The sequence below is a fragment of the Xenopus laevis genome, chromosome 1S (genome assembly GCF_017654675.1).
Source record: "Xenopus laevis strain J_2021 chromosome 1S, Xenopus_laevis_v10.1, whole genome shotgun sequence".
In the NCBI taxonomy this organism is placed as follows: Eukaryota; Metazoa; Chordata; class Amphibia; order Anura; family Pipidae; genus Xenopus; species Xenopus laevis.
Window position 1 is genome coordinate 127,647,579 of NC_054372.1, and position 17,507 is coordinate 127,665,085.

Below are 17,507 nucleotides of genomic sequence, written 5' to 3' on the forward strand. Positions count from 1 at the left end.
AGGATTATCTGACAGCCAACTCCTGCAAGAAGACAGCATGAAGGAAAAAAAAAAAAAGATGCTGAGAGAGGAATAGTGAAGATAAATTTGATTATTTCAGAAACAGTACAGAATTTTTAATTGATTTTATTTAGAAAGTATGCTGAAGCTAATATTCCATTTTGGCGATAGTTCTCATTAAAAAATATTTACCTTTTCTCTGTAATAAAGAAACAGCACCTAGTACTTCAATCAACTAAAAGTACAATTAATCCTCACTTGAAGCAAAACAATCCTATTGGGTCTATTTAGGATTTAAATTAATTTTAGGCAGACAACGTACGGAGATCCAAATTATGGAAACACCCCCTGCATTCTGGATAGTACATCCCATACTTGAACTTATATTCTAACATTTCCGCTCTTTATAAGTGCCGTTTTTTCAATCTCAACTCTGCTGTTAGATGCGGGGGGGGGGGGGGGGCAATAATACATGTATGTACAAGCAAAAGTCCCAGTATGTTAGCATAAGCTGGACCAAAGTCTTGTAATAGATGACAAAGTTACCTACATACCCAAACCTTGAATAAAAACTAAAACATCATGTTATGGTATATAGGTTCATGAAAAAAATCCCATTAATATCAAAATTTGGTGCATAAATACCTTCTATTAGCAGTCAAAATTCAGCTCATTTACACAGCACAGAATCCACACCCAAAGTACAGTGAGGGGTTTACACAGGACACAGTCCATAACATGTATTTAAGTAAGGAGCATGAACATGGTGGTTTCGGTGTAACTCTCAGAAGTTCAAAAACCCGTGAAGGATATATCAACACTTTGGGACTACACATAGGGAAGTTTAGCGGCCACAAACAAGATCTTAAAAAGGTACCTTCAGCCTGCAGGTCTTTGTGTAATGCTGAAAAACAACAACCTGCGTCCTCCGAGAGATGCTAGAAAAGGCTCAAGTTTTTGCTCTGTATCCAGACAAAGTCAATTACTTAGTATCTACCAATTTTGTTGAATGTAAGGATGAGTAAGAAAAAAAAATATGAATAGAATTGGACAAAGTATTTCCTGATTTTAGGCAATAAAGACAACTTTCCCTTTGCCCACAAGGAAGAAATAGACTGAAAACTCAGAAGCAAAGAACTAACAAAGGACCATGCTTTCATTGCAAAGGGCAGATTTTTAAAAACTTGCAACTGTGAGGAGCAAATGATAAAGCAATAATGTTGTTACAAAGAATTCTGTGGACTGATAGGGCATGCTAAGGCCACAGACAGTCTCTCTCCAGTTGGACAGTTCTGATATAGAGGAATCCCAATGCATGACGAATTAAAAAGCCGACCCACGCCTATTCTTTTTCATTTAGCCGTCATACTTGTACGAGAATAGGATTCCAAGGCATAACTAGTTGTGCACCATTTACAATTTCCAACATCATTTATCATAGAGAGACAGACATCCAAAGTAGGAGGGACATTAAAAAAAACAAAACAAAAAAAAAACAACACTTGCAATATGATAGAAAATGTCAACATGAATGAAAAATAAACCATGTAAAAGGCCAGGCTGAGCCACTGCACCACAATGTTGGTTTTTTAACACTGGAAATCAAATAAATACTTTTAAGACCACTCTTTTCATTCACCCAATGGCAGGCGTTAGGCCAAGATAACCCACGCTGTTAGCGTTACATTCACACATTTCTGTAGAGGCAGGTGCTGCCACGGCAAAACTTTGAAATCTGAAAACCATGAATTTAACTGGGACAGCAGACTTTCTGCTTTGGATTCTGGCGTGCTTGATATTTCTCGTATGGTGGAAAACCTCTTCAGCAATTCACAGTGCAATATCTTGCTGTCCTTCTGACATGAAGGGATTTCAGATAAATAAGGGTGCTGAAAGGCTGAGAAGGAAATGGTTAGGTACAACACAGATATGCCCAATCGCATGAGTGAAATGAGTGAGAAGGAATGCAGGGGAACAAAACATTAAATTGCAATTTCTTTTAACGATTTTTCAGAATTTACAAAAGCTGGTCTCTTGCAGCCACTCTTCATTTATTTTAAATGAGCTTCTGCTGTTCCCAATCAGGCTTCCTGTTGAAGGACGTATCCCCGAATGCAAAAACACACGGCAGTCTCCAGAAGTGGTATGTTCCTTTTCGCATAGGAGAGACAGAGAGAACCTGTGAGTGCGGTTCTCAATAAATTGTCTTTTTTACTTTCCAGGAAGGGATTGCGAGTTTGCAGGAATATCGAAGCTTTCATATCATCAGAAAGCAGTGAAACATCTCTACAAATATTAAATTTAATAGATCCATATGTTTGGCAACAAGTCCGGGATAACATCTAGGATGTCTTCACCAAGTCATAGACATAAATATGAAAATCGTCATCAAACTTTATGAAATAAACTGATGGCTTGGCTTCAACTTGATGAATAACCATGCCAGTCCTTTTGGAGCCATCTTCTTTGGCATATTCCACTTGCTTCCCTACAAGGCTGTCCACAACTTCTCCTGGCTCCCTTTCAGCTGGAGGGGAATCATCTGGTCCATAGACATAAAAAAAACACATAAGGCACATTGCAAAAAGTAGAGCAGAGTTATTTTTGTTATTACTTTATATTACAATCTTCAGTGGGAATGGTATGCTGCCCAAGTGCCTAGAGAGAGTGTAGCTATACTTGTATTCCAGTAATACTCCCCTGGTGCTTACAATGGTGTTGCCCAGGGAGCAAGATGCCTATAGATACACTGTAGAAGCAATGATGTACATGCCGTTCTTGATCAATAGTCTTAAAACATCAAGTAATCTTTATGATGAGCATTAAAACAACCCCGTTAAAGGAACAGTAACATAAAAAATTGAAAGTATTAAAAGTATAATGCAGTGTTGCCCTGCACTGGGGGCAGCCATTGAAAAGAAAAACGGATCAGGTTACACAGCAGATAAGCTCTGTAGAACATAATAGTGTTATCTACTATTTAACCTGTGCCATATAGCCTTTTTTCATTTTCCACCATTGCTCCACAGCAGCTTGTTTATATGAACTATAGTAGTGTTTCTGAAGCAAACACAGCAGTTTTACCAGTGCAGGGCAACACTACATGATATTTTCATTACTTTAAAACACTTTCAATTTCAACATTACTGTTCCTTTAATACCTGTATATCTCATTGAACACTACATTACCAGGTAAAAGTATTTTTTCTCTACACCTTTTTTCCGACCATGTACCCTACATTTTAAAATGTAATTAAAAATGATGTTCATGTGAACTGGGAAAAATGTTTTTATTAAAGTTATTCAAAACAATCTAGACCTAATCATACATGAAATATGCTTCGGTGTGACTTACACCATCAATTGCATCCAGTCTAACATTTAGCCTGTTTTGTGGTAACTAAGCTGATGTTTGCCATTTGTTTATATTTCTCAGAAATAAATTGCCATTCTGTATCTATCTTGTTCATATGTGCCACGTATACATTTTTGTACATTTCCAGTTTAATTAGTTAGAACATTTAATAAGTCGGGTATGGCCCATAAGAATAAACTCTATACTATGAGCATAAGGCAACCTCTACTAATTAAGCCAAGAAGACCACAAGTTTCTGTGTCCACAATAAGTGCATATCAAGTACTTATATACAGATCACGGGAGTTAATTATCAATAGCTTTATATTTTGATGGTTGGAAAGTAAGGAGCAAAAGGCTGCTGAGTATGGGCAGAATTTAAGCACTCTCCATCCATGAATAGCACAAATTAGGGGATTTTATACATATGAACAGATCAGTGGATTTCATGCTTTTTAGCAAGTGAGGGAATACAGGGTTAAGGGAGATAGCTCATAGTACAAGTTGATCCAAGGACTAGTCCGATTGCCATATTGGAGTCAGGAAGGATTTTTTTCCCCCTCTGAGGCAAATTGGAGAGGCTTCAGATGGTTTTTTTTGCCTTCCTCTGGATCAAATAAAAAAACAAAACAAAAAAACTAAAAGGTTGTACTTGATGGACGTGTCTTTTTTCAACCATACTTACTTACTATGTATATTTCAGCATTTAATTACATCTGTGTAATGTTAATAACATCAAGTGAAATATATAAAGCTGGCCATAGCTGCAAACATCCGATCGTCCGAATCTCAACCTGCCACTAACCATTCAGATCAAATAAAGTAGTAAAAGAACAGATCAGCCGATGTTCTGCCCCTGACAGCAATCGTACGAAAGTTATGTCTGACAAAGCTAGTGACAGACTAACACTGAAAATCGTCCAATCGGCAATACATGTAGAGAAATTATCGGCAGCCGACAAATCTTTTAACCTGTCCGATCGACCAAACGACCGATCTCCGCCGGACGAAAAATGTTGGGACTCTCAACACACGGTCTGAAAATAACATGAATCTAGGATTCGTACGATCGGATCTTTGCGTCTATGGCCAGCTTAAAACTTTCTTCGGGTTCTATTTTAACAGAAATACACCCCAACACTCTCCCTAGCACAACTGCACATTTCTTAAAAAAAGGAGGCGTGCAAAGGTTACAAATACAGAAGAATAGACATCTTCAGCAAGAAGACATTATACAGTTACCTCCTTATCCATCTCACGGTCTCTCCACTACACAAAAACAACGTTATTGGAGCAGTTAAGCTGATGGCACACTGGGTGTTTTTTCCTGCTAGCATATTTCACATAGAAGCTCCAAAAACTGCCCCTGCCACCTTCCATTGACTTAAATAGGCACTGCCTAAGAATGCCAATACTGAAGGCTCTTTGGCTCAAAAATGTCCTCTGGATTTTTTTTTGCAGAGAAGCAGGTTCTGGCTTAGCTCATTTTACAGTCAATTAAATCCAAATACTGTAGCATCAGCCCTGCTTACAATGCATTTTAACTAACATGCCCAAATAATTAAATAACAGCATAATCTAATATAGTCAAATTGCAGTTTTAGGATTCAAAAAGGTTTCTTCCAAATAAATTAAATGCAAAGCTCTGAACAAATCTCCATTTCCTTTTACAAAGTACATTTAAAAGTGGACTTCAGGATGGGATTTAGATTTGTCCAAAATACCTGTTAATCTTCAATATTGTTTTCATGTGATACCACAAATTGAAGTAATTACAATCTTATGAAAAATTTAGTGGAGCAATATAGAGGACTGGTCAGACTTACTAGAGTCGGGCATGATGCGAAGGTCTCCTTCCTTATAGTCATCAAGTAGTTGGTACATGTATAAGACAGGATCTTTCTCATAAGTTATGTAAAACCATGTACTCATAATGGGCGCTCTTGCCAAGACCATCCCTCGCCACTCGTCCTTGGAACCATCCTCTGTTTCAAACATATGTTCCACTGCTTTACCAATCATTGTATCTGCCAGGTGAGCATCGCTAATTCGAGATGATGCTTAAATAAAAGAATTTTAAAAATTACACATTCAAAAATAGTAACGTACACACAGCACAAAAGACACACAGAGGCACCAATTTTAAACAAACTTCTATAAAATTTGGTATGACTACTGGACTTTTGCCTAGACCAAACAGAAATGGAGATCACAACACAGAAATTAATTGCATTGAATGTTGACAGGTTTTTAAATTCCTTTAAAATGGTGCACAGTTGTGTTCTCCATCTGTATTTTTCAGCTGGTTCAAACATGGCTGTGCAGCCCATCATTAGCAATTACAGGCAGACTTAATTTAAAGAAATAGTAACCTCAAAACATTTTAGCTTTTTTAAGTAATTAACATATAATATACTGTTAGCATGCACTAATAAAAGCTATGCGTTTGTTTCAGAATTACTACTATGGTTTATATAAATAAGCTACTGTGTAACCATGGGGGCAGCCATTCAAGTTGGGGAAAAAAAGGAGAAAAGCCACAGGTTACATAGCACATAACAGATAAGCCCTGTAGAAAACAAGGATGTTTTATCTGTTATCTTCTATGTACTTTTCTCCAGCTTGAATGGCTGCCCCCATGGCTACAAAGCAGCTTGTTTATATATATAGTAAAGTTTCTGAAGCAAACACACCATTTTTACAGTGCAGGATGATAGTACATTATATTATAATTACTTTGATAAAATTTCAGTTTTTGGTATAAGTAACATCAGAAAATGAAAGTGTTTTAAAGTAATAAAAATATAATGCAATGTTGCCCTGCACTGGTAAAACTGCCGTTTGCTTCAGAAACACTACTATTGTTTATATAAATAAGCTGCTGTGTAGCAATGGGGGCAGCCATTCAAAGGAGAAAAGGCTCAGGTTACACAGCAGATATCAGATAAGCTCTGTAGAACATAATGGTGTTATCTGTTATCCACTATTTAACCTGTGCCATATAGCCTTTTTTAATTTCTGCCATTGCTACACCGCAGCTTGTTTATATGAACTATAATAGTGTTTCTGAAGCAAACAGATCAGTTTTACTAGTGCAGGTTAACAGTACATATTTTCAGTGTTTGGTGTTACTGTTCCTTTAAGTAAATGACAACCACATTTTGTGATTTCTCCGTCAGCTTAAAGATGCAGGGAAAGAATGGACCATGGTCCTTAAAGGTCATACAATGGCATGAGTAAACAATGATTTATATTTATAACAACCAGCAGCTCAACCGTATGCCTCTAGCTACAGACCCCATATGCTCCACTTATTTTTCTCCTTGGCCTGGCATGGTTCTCTTCCTCTAAGGTGGAGATGTGTTTTTTCTTGCTTGCGCTCCTCTTCAGAAAAGGCAATACGGCGGTCCAACATGCGGTGCTTGATTTCTCCTCCCTGCCTTCCTTATAGGAGATCTCCAGGGAGGAGAAATCAAGCGCCACATGATGGATCGTCGCCGTGTCACTTTTTCTGAAGAGGAGCGCAAGAGGAGTTTTGGCAACTTATTTCTTCATAAAGACTTAGCGATTTAAAAGTTTAATTTGTGTTTTTTTTCCGTTCTATACTAACAAATTCTAAAAATAAAAAATTGGTCCTTTAAGTCAGCCGGCATAGGGAGAAGGCTGTCAGTGCAGCCCTAGGCTAAAAGCTGCCTCTTAAATTCTATTCTAAAATTCTCCAGATTGAAACGTAAACTTTTCTACTAACAAAGTATAAGTGTGCATAAATAGCAAGGATTTGTTAAAAAAAATTAAATCCTACTTCAAATACAAATTCTAGTACACAGGCCCAGCAGAATATATCCCAGATATATCATCCATCATTTGTCGGTGCTAGTAAGCTATGTAAAAGGGTTAAAATTAAGGGGCAGATTTATTAAGGGTCGGATAGGAAATTAGAATTTTCAAATTTTTTTTTTTTTTGGTCAAAACTCTCAAATTTCAATTGTTAATTATCCAAACTCTATTTGAATTTTAATTCAAATTTCAAGATTTATGAAACATATACACTTGGAATAATTCAAATCCGACTATTCGCCACCTTAAACCTGCCAAGTTCATGTATAAATCAATGGGAGAGGTGCAGTGACCAATTTGAAGATTTTATTAGCCTTCCTGACAGTTTTTTTTTTCAGAAATTTCGAAATTAGTTGAATTCGATTCAGGTTTTCAAGTCATTTCTTCAAGTTTAGAAAAAACTCACATGAATTTGAAATTCGACCTTTGATAAATGTGCCTCTAAGTCTTATATAATAAAAATAAACTTTATATCTCGTATCAATAGATAATTTAAATAAACAAACTTACCAACTCTGTCTGGAAGAACCTCAAGAGCAGACACTCTTTCATCCTTGTGAAGTTCAAGTCCATATACACAGTCAAATCCATCATATTTTATAAGATATAAGGAAGGATTAACTGGAACTTGATCCAAAACAGTTCCTTTCCACTGAGTTATTGGGCCACTGCCCTCCTTCCAACCATGCTGTATTCTACACCCTACAATATTTCGTCTGGGTTGGGAAATTGGCTTACTCGGTCCCATACTATTTTTGTGTTTTCTGAAACATTCAAAATAAAATACAATTAAAAAGTGACACCATTAAATTAGAACAACAATAGGATTTTTTTTTTGTGAAAGTGAACCCATCCACAGGTTTGCAAAATATAAAGTTATTTCTGACTACCTGCTTACTAGTTCATCTCTCCACCAATCCAACCTACTGGCAGAAAGACATTGAATACAGCAACTGAAAATGCAGTTGCAAACAACCCAATATTAGGAGTGGTTTTAGTTTCACATGCCTATTGAAGTAAAGGCCAATATCTACCTTTGTTTACTAGTGATATTTATTTATTTTTTAATCAAAAAATACTTGCTAACCAGAAGCAGAACCAGAGCATGAGCAGCTTTATAAAAGAAAATTGACAGTAATGTCAGACGAAGCTGAGTCTGCCGGTAATAAGGGGGGCACACTGACAGTCTTAACTCTTCATGTGCCCGATGTTTCTGAATAGCGGATTCCATACCTAGATTTACCCAGTTGACGTCTCTCGAGCGCAAAGTGTGATTTGTACTATGGGGAAGAGTTTTTTTAAATTGTGAGAGTAGAGTTTACCACAGGCAAACTCAATTTCTACTAATTTCTATGAAATTTTTAGAAGTGTATTTATCCAATGGTGAACTCTAACTTTCACCTATTGATAAATACACTTCTAAAAATCCCACAGGAATGAATAGAAAGTAGGTGATGTTTTCTATGGTAAACTCCAAACATGCCCCTATGTATGGCAGTTCTATACCTAAATCACTAAAAACAAAGTAGCTAGTATTTAAACTAGGGATGCACCGAATCCACTATTTTGGAATCGGCCGAATCCCCGAATCCTTTGCAAAAGATTCGGCCGAATACCGAACTGAATTCAAATATTAATTTGCATATGCAAATTAGGGGTGGGAAGGGGAAACCATTTTTTTTACTTCCTTGATTTGTGACAATAAGTCACGCAATTTCCCTCCCTGCCCCTAATTTGCATATGCGGATTAGGATATGATTCGGCAGGCCAGAAGGGTTCGCCGAATCCGAATCCTGCTGAAAAAGGCTGAATCCTGGTCGAATCCAGAACCGAATCCTGGATTCGGTGCATCCCAAATTTAAATTACCAAAAAGCCCAGTACATATTAATCACAATCACAAGATGTTGTTACTGCCTTTGAAAGTAGCATACCTGCAGGTTAGGGGGTAATTTAGGAGGCAGAAAGGGATAAAAATAAATAAAACTGAACGAAGCATGAATTAAAGAAAGTGCTTTAGATGGTATGTATAGCATAAAACAGGTTACATTCCAATTTTATCACATAGAATATTGTAAACTATTATATAGAATTAGTTCATATAAATTACAGATTATAAAAAAAAAAAGACAAGGATTAAAACAGAAATTGGCAGTGATATATGGGTTACAAAATAAATGTCCTTTTCCTCATGCAGCCACTTTCCATTTACATCTCTGGGACATTTTCTGCTTATATTTATAAAATGTATCTGAACAGAAAGCATCCACAGAAAACATTTTTCAAAAGCATTAAATGCACCCCTGGCTGATATGCACAGAAGCAAAAATTTAGATACAGAATGTTCTGTGCACATTACAATTAAGCAAAAAAAAAAGTTGCAATGCCCAACAGACAATATACATCCATTCACGACTTTGTTGCTTTTTTATTTATTTATTTATTTTTAAACAAGCTGAATACAGCTGAATGTCAGGGGCATAGCCCTGATGCATCTAACACACTGACAACAATTATGGAAGCTTCCTTTTTTACATATAGGGAAGTGACGTAAGCTATTCCCAGCATTGGTTTTGTTTGCTAGTGAACATCAGTGACATTTCAGCCCCTCTGAGTGAATCATTACAATGTGAAACAAATATTCTAAGACCTTAGCAACTGTATAACAATTTCATTTCCCAAGTCTGAGAGGTATAACAGAAAGGTAAATCATTAAAATAAACCATAATAATTTTCCTAGATAATTACGCTCTGCATGTACCACAAATTAAAGTCAAAGGGGCAGATTTAAATGTATTCCTAATTAATTCTGAAAAATCATTTTTTATCAGCTTATTTTTTTTATCATCATTTTGAATCTTGCAAACGTACTTCAAAATATTCAATAATTTTTAGACCGTTTTTAACTCCATGTGAATTTTCACCGATACAGGTATGGGATCCTTTATCCAGAAACCCGATATTCAGAAGGCTCAGAATTACAGGAATGCTATCTCCCACAGACTCCTTTATAATCAAATAATTGAATTTTAGCATTGTAACAAAAAAAAATAAAAAAATAAAAAAAGAGTACCTTCCACTTGAGCCCAACTAAGATAGTATTAATCCTTGTTGGAAACAAAACAATCCTATAAGGTTTAATGTTTCAATGATTTTTTAATAGACTTAAGGTATCTTTATGTAATTTGGATCTTCATACCTTATCTGGAAAACCACAAGTTCTGATCATTCCAGATAGCAGGTCCAATACCTGTATCTGATTTTAAACTCATTTCATTCTCTCTTTATCCTTCTTTAGTTGTTCAAACAAATATATTAAACATCACCTGTCTACTGTTAAAGGACAAGGATATTACTTGTGTTAAATACTCAACATCTTACATGTTATCTAGGCAGGGCAAGCAAGCTGTTTAATAGCAAATTAAGAATTAGGGAGAGGATGGATCAATGACTTACATAGTAAACTTGAAGTCTGTTGTATAAATGTTGTGGGTAGGCAGTTATTAATGACTGAGTTGGGAAAGTTCAATATATTTTGAATGTGGAGAAATTCACAAAAGACACTGAATTAATAACAGTCCTTTTTTAGATGGTTTTAACCAATGCAGTTTTATTCACACTATATTTATTATTTAAATTTCGTTCCCTTCAGTCATGGAATTCAAAATAATAGGAAGCAGGCAGGTGCTATTTTGTGGAGGAGGCAAAGGGTGTATCAGCCCAAAATCTTGTGTATGCAACTGAATGGGGGACCTAATGCCCATGCATTGTACCCTACTCACTTATAGCGTGTGAGGAGTGAAGGGGAATGTAAGGAGGGCAGTGATATCTAGGAAGTACTGTATGGAAAGTGAAAGTAAGTGACTGCCCCACTTCTATGCCTGAGGCATAGTGGGGGGCAGGCAATATATGATTGACAGCTGAGACTTTTAAATGAGTTTACTTTCATTATACAGCTTTTTATATCTGGGTGACAATGCCATTTTAATTCTGATTTAGTGTACCTTTATAAGTTATCTATCTATCTATCTATAAAATATTAAGAGTTGTCCCCTAATTTCAAGTAATTGAAAGCAGAAAGAATATTGTGGTGCCCTTGGGCTGGGAAAGAAGACCAAAACATTAGAAGTAGCTATTCTATCCTCAGGTTTTATTAAGCTCTCCTTTTTAACATGCCAGATGTAAGCAAGGTCATATATTGCAATACACAACAGAGTATAAGAGAACCCAGAAACATTGAATCTATGTTGCCTGTCATTCAACATAGTAAGTGATTAGATACTGTGTGGCAGGTAAACGGTGAGTAACGTGTTTTATGCATTACATTTTTGTTTTCAGTTAGCATAGTTTATCTTACTTGTGGGAGGTTCTCTTTTTCATCATATTTGCTGAAACTCCTGCATGAGCTGTAAAAAAAAGCAAAGAAAAGAAAAGTAACATTGTACACTGCATAGAATATAAAAGTCATATAAAAATCATAGTACAATGACCCTAAACACACTTGGAAATCTACAAAGGCATTTATGCAGAGGGAGAAGTATAATATTCTGGAATGGCTGTCACAGTCCCCCGACTTGAATGTAATGGAAAATCTATGGGATGATTTGAAGCAGGCTGTCCAATGTTGGCAGCCATCAAATTTAACTTAACTGGAGATATTTTGTATGGATGAATGGTCAAAAATACCACCATTCAGAATGCAGACACTCATTAAAGGCTATAGGAGGCGTCTAGAGGCTGTTACATTTGCTAAAGGTGGCTCAACTAAGTATTGATGTAATATCTCTGTTGGGGTGCCCAAATTTATGCATGTGTCTAATTTTGTGATGATGCATATTTTCTGTTAATCCAGTAAACTTTATGTCATTACTGAAATACTACTGTTTCCATAAGGCATGTTATATATTAAAAGGAAGAATTAAGAGGGGTTTCCAAACTTTTTTATTTGACTGTATAGGTTTCAGATGACCACAAAGTCTTTAATAAAATAATTCAGTTTGCCCATTTTTTTCAAGGTTACCTTAAATGGAATCACTTTCCAACACTTTTTTTCAGTTCAGTTGTTTTGAGATTGTTCACCAGAAATAAAGACTTTTTTCAGTCACTTTCTATTCCTGACCGTTTTTTTCTAATATTGGGTTATTAAGCTGGTTATGTCTTTATAAATCAGTTTTGGGAAGGGGAGTGACCAGCTCTGTAAATTGTTCTAAATTGATCCATTTATTATATTTGGTCCTGCCAAGCAGAGAGACGCAAGACCTTCATTAAAGGCAGCTGTTATAACTGATACAATAGTTGCAAATATCCCACAGATACTATTGAAAAATGTATCAACTAATGTAGCAAATTGTAATAGTTCAGAATCTGCACCTGGATTACTGAGCTGCCAGACAAACACCATATACAGGAGCATTAAAACATAGATTTTGCAAGAACTATAAAAAATAAAAGATGGAAATCAAGTAAAAAAAAAGTATTTATTTTGGTGACCAATCTGAAAACAAACTGAAAGGTGTTTGGAAGGTGAACTACCCCTTTAAATTTGTGAGTAGAAAGCCTTATTTTCAAGAGCTTACAATCTAAATGGCCTATAAACTGATTGAAACTTGGTCTAGTCACAAAGTAAATTGTATTCAGCTATGTGTTCTGTGCTTTACACATCCACTTCCTACATTTATATGTGAATTAATAGCTCTTACGTATGCCAGTGATAAAGCTATCCTTATGTACCAGGACCAACCTGCTGCAAATTACAGACCCGTACACCTCATCTTTGTAAAATACGGTTTCTGACCAAAAACTATACAATACAATTCACAGGGTTTGGATCTGTAGCTTTTTCAAGTTAGGGAAAGGGAAACCATGGATCATTACATATGTAGAGCTTTCATCCTCCTGGCACAAAAACGAATGCCCCTTGTCTTGTATTTAAGTGCCATACATAATAATTTTCAAGTGAAAACTGTATAAATAAATAATAAATCACTAAAGCCTTACAAATAAGATAATAACATGAAAATTTGTTTAGTACCTTATGCCAATAAAGTAACCATATGTTTACATCTGTTTCAATCACGAAGATTTACAGCCCTTAAAGGAATTGTTGAGTATAAAAATCAAAACTGGGTAAATAGATAGGCTGTGCAAAATAAAAAATGTTTCTAATATAGTTAGCCAAAATGGAATGTATAAAGACTGGAGTTACTGGATGTGTAACATAATAGCCAGAACACTACTTCCTGCTTTGCAGCTCTCTTGGTTTCCACTGATTGGTTACCAGGCAGTAACCTATCAGTGACATAAAGGGGTGGTTCACCTTTAAGTTAATTTTTAATATGTTATAGAATGGCTAGTTCTAAGCAACTTTGTCCATTGGCCTTCATTATTTATTTTTTATAGGTTTTTAATTATTTACCTTCTTCTTCTGACTATTTCCAGCTTTCAAATGGGGGTCACTGACCCCATCTGAAAACAAATGCTCTATAAAGCTACAAATTAATTGTTATTGCTACTTGTTATTTCTCATCTTTCTATTCAGGCCCTCTCCTATTCATATTCCAGTCTCTTATTCATAGCAAAGCATGGTTGCCTGGGTAATTTGGACCCTAGCAACCAGACTGCTTACATTGCAAACTGGAGAGCTGCTGAACAAAAAACTTAATAACCAAAAAATTACAAATGATAAAAAATTAAAACCAATTGCAAATTGTCTCAGAATATCACTCTCTACGTCATACTGTTCCTTTGAACATGTGATGAATGGCACATTCACAGCAATATTGTTGTCTTCAGACAAGTGACGCACATCTGCTCTGGGGAGGGGGGGGGGACTGAAAAACAAAGGCCAAGAATTTTCTGTGCAATTAAAAGAACTTGGCCACAAAGAAAGGCCAAAAATGTTAATAGCCACGTTAATGCAGTTCTGGGGAAATCACAACATGAAAAAGCATGTCTCACTGTTCCTTAACAAATCAGTCAAGATAGGCAACTCCCACACACTATGGGGCAGATTCAGCAAAATGTGAGATTAGAACGCGCCACAGAAATACTCATCCATGTTCTATTCATTAGAATCATATTTATCAATGGAGTTCACCATTTGATAAATATGCTTTTAAAAATCCCATAGGAATTAACAGAATGTGAGGGAGTTTTATTGTAGCGAGTTCTAAATTCACATTTTGTTAAATCTACTCTTTCAGAAATGAAACCTGTAACTCAAAGGTGCTAAAAGTAAAACAATTGCCAACTGCAGACCATATAGAATACTTAATCTGCAAATAAGGTAACCTTTAAATTGCTATCAATCTATTTTGCCTGGTGCTTCCTTACAAGAACAGAGCCCCCTGATGAATTACTAGTATTTAAAAGAAACAAAATATATAGGCAATAAAGAAAAATGGCAAAAGTTCAGGATTTGGTTATGTGGACACGTGGAACATAGGGTTTTTATTTCTGCCACACACACTGCCAAAGCCTCTCAATGAACGACAGGTTGTGTGTGTGCTCATTACGGGGCAAACATCAAAAAAACATGTCCTGTCTCAAAAATGAGAGTGATGTATCCGGTTAGTCAGAACTCACCTGCATCAGCTCTGGATCTCTGAGCTGCTGCCTTTCCAAATGGGGTCTTCATTCATCTGTGGATAAGTGGGCAGCAAAGCTGCCAGTTTAAGGTGAAAATCCTATCCTCTCCAATTTTGCTTGCACTTACTTCCACCGATACAAATAAATGATGGTCCTCTGTCCATCCACCATCCAATCAAGTAAATGCAGCCCAACACTTTGAAGCAGAGTGTTTAAGTGCTATCTGAAAAATAAAAAGCAACACATTAATCTAAGTAACATTTTCTACAAACATAAAGACAACACTTTAGTGCAATCAAGCACCTCCTTGTGTTTCTTAGTTACTACTATGTATTGGATCTGTTATCCAGAAACCAATTATACAGAAAGTTCCAAATTACAGAAAGGCCATCTACCATAGACTCACAAAAAGGATTCCTGAATCCCCAGCCTCTCCAGTCAATTAGCGTGGTGTCCGGAAAAGAGGTCGGCACCTCTTCAATATACATAGAGACGAGAAAATTCACCAGACACTCAACAGCAAGTGAAGCGGGGCGGACCCCTGCGGGTTTATTCAAGTCTTGTGATGTAACGTTTCGGGGGCGGGCCCCTTATGTCTGACGAAGGGGCCCGCCCCGAAACGTTACATCACAAGACAAATAAACACGCAGGGGTCCGCCCCGCTTTACTTGCTGTTGAGTGTCTGGTGAATTTTCTCGTCTCCATCTACCATAGACTCCATTATAATCAAATAATCCAAATATTTAAAAATGATTTCCCTTTTCTCTGTAGTAATAAAAAGAGTACCTTGTACTTGATCCAAACTAAGATATAATGAATCCTTATTGGAAGCAAAACCAGCTTAGAGTTTATCTTATGTTTACATGATTTTCTAGTAGTATGAAGACAGAAGTACGGAAAGATCGGTTATTTGGAAAACCCCAGGTCCCGAGAATTCTGGATAATAGTTCCCATTACCTGTACAACAAATTACAAAAATATAAAAAGTCCCTACAAATACTTCTGTAATGGCCGTGAGAAAGGAGTTAAGTATTAAGATTTTTATTATAGTCATGGTCGTTGGTGATTTGTCATATGCAACAACAAAAACAAGAAATGAGTTTGATACAAGACACAATGCCTTTAAAGGACCAGTAACATCAAAAAAATGTTTTTACAAATTTTTAAGTATACATAGAAAAAAACCCCACAAATTAAAATTTTAAATCGCAAAGCCTTTATTGAGAAATAACTTACCAAAACTCTGCTTGTCTTCAGAAAAGGCAGCACAGTGACTATCCATTGTGAGGCGCTCGATTTCTCCTCCCTGGCTATCTCCTATAAGGAAGGCAGGGAGGAGAAATCGAGCGCTGCACGATGGGTCGCCTGATCGCTTTCTGAAGAGGAGCACAAGCGGAGTTTCGGCAAGTTATTTCTTAATAAAGACTTTGCAATTTTAAAGTTTCATTTGTCTTGGTGGTTTTTTTTTTGATGTATACTAACAATTTTTTTTTTTTAATGTTATTGGTCCTTTAATGATAAAAAAAAATACTAATTTTAAACGGCACAATGCTTTCAAAGTCAGCACACAGAATTAGTTGAACATAGTTCTGTATTATATATTCATATAAAGGTTAACTCCTAAAGGGGTGATATCATGTCTGAAAATATATTTTATGATATAACATATTACATGTTTTGGAGTGAATATATGTGATATGTGGAAAATGACCTGTAATGATGATCTTACAAATGGGAAGGAGAAACAAATGAGTTGGAATGTTTAGGACAGTCTCAGCTACTGTCAGGTAACCCCTAAGGAGGAAATGAAGAAGGCTATAGAGACTGGGAAAGGAGCTTCAGGAGAGTGCAAGTCCTATATCAGAGGCTAAAATGAAACTGACATTAAAAAATTATTCAAAATATGAATGTACATCAAACGTTACCTATAGCTCATGTTGATAATTTTTCACGGATAGAGCTGCTTTGTAAGTAATTGTTACTTGAAGTACTTAAACCTGACTGTTTTGCCAAACTGACTGTCCATTCTCAACATGTCAAGAGTTTATAATGCTATTATATATGGCAGCCCCCTCACAGAGGAACATGGATGATCAGATGGGTAATATAAAAGCATCTGTAAATACTTTTATGGCAAAATTATAAATAGCATGCAAAGGTAGCATGCAAAGACATTATAATAATAGATGTAAAAAAAGGTTTAATTCTTGGTGTCAGTATCTCTTTAAGGCAAGGTAAATAAGGACTAGCTATACCAAAGGTGCTACAGGTGCACAAGAAAGTGAGTAGCATTAAAGTAGATGTACTGTATAGTTATCACATTAAGTTATGGGATTCAGTTAGAATCCGTAAAAAACAAGTAAGTTTCCAATGTATATGCATTCTTTTTTTTTCTTCATGCTTTTAAGATAAACAATCTGGTTTCCTCAACCAGCCCCTGCTTAAAATCCAAAGCAAGAATGCTCGTCACTGGATTTGTATTCTATGTTCTGACAGGATCCAGCTGTGCTGAGAAAACAGGAGGGCTGGCAGCTGCTTAAGTTTCTCGAACAGCTTGGGTAGGGCTGGCTAAGGCTGCCGGTTGGTGGAAACCAGATGAATTATCTTTACAGTAAGAAAAAAAATAATGTATGTTTATGAGAAAAGTAGTTGTTTTTCAGTATGACCATACATCTGCTTTAAAGTGGACCTGTCATTCACACATAAAAAGTTGTATAATCAAAGCCTTTT

General features: G+C 36.1%; 1 protein-coding gene across 3 annotated transcripts in view; it reads right to left on the minus strand.

The window, feature by feature from the left end:
- Nucleotides 1-399: 399 nt before the first annotated feature.
- spin1.S (spindlin 1 S homeolog) overlaps nucleotides 400-17,507 on the minus strand; it is a 28,853-nt gene continuing 11,745 nt past the window's right edge. For all 3 annotated transcript variants that reach the window (XM_018243880.2, XM_018243882.2, XM_041580168.1), the window contains exons 2-6: nucleotides 14,775-15,000; nucleotides 11,548-11,596; nucleotides 7,703-7,956; nucleotides 5,182-5,415; nucleotides 400-2,542 (exon numbers count right to left, since the gene is read on the minus strand). In XM_018243880.2, coding sequence (XP_018099369.1) covers nucleotides 2,343-2,542; nucleotides 5,182-5,415; nucleotides 7,703-7,956; nucleotides 11,548-11,596; nucleotides 14,775-14,826 — 789 coding nt within the window. In that variant the 5' untranslated portion in view covers nucleotides 14,827-15,000 and the 3' untranslated portion in view covers nucleotides 400-2,342. The remainder of the gene's footprint in view (nucleotides 2,543-5,181; nucleotides 5,416-7,702; nucleotides 7,957-11,547; nucleotides 11,597-14,774; nucleotides 15,001-17,507) is intronic.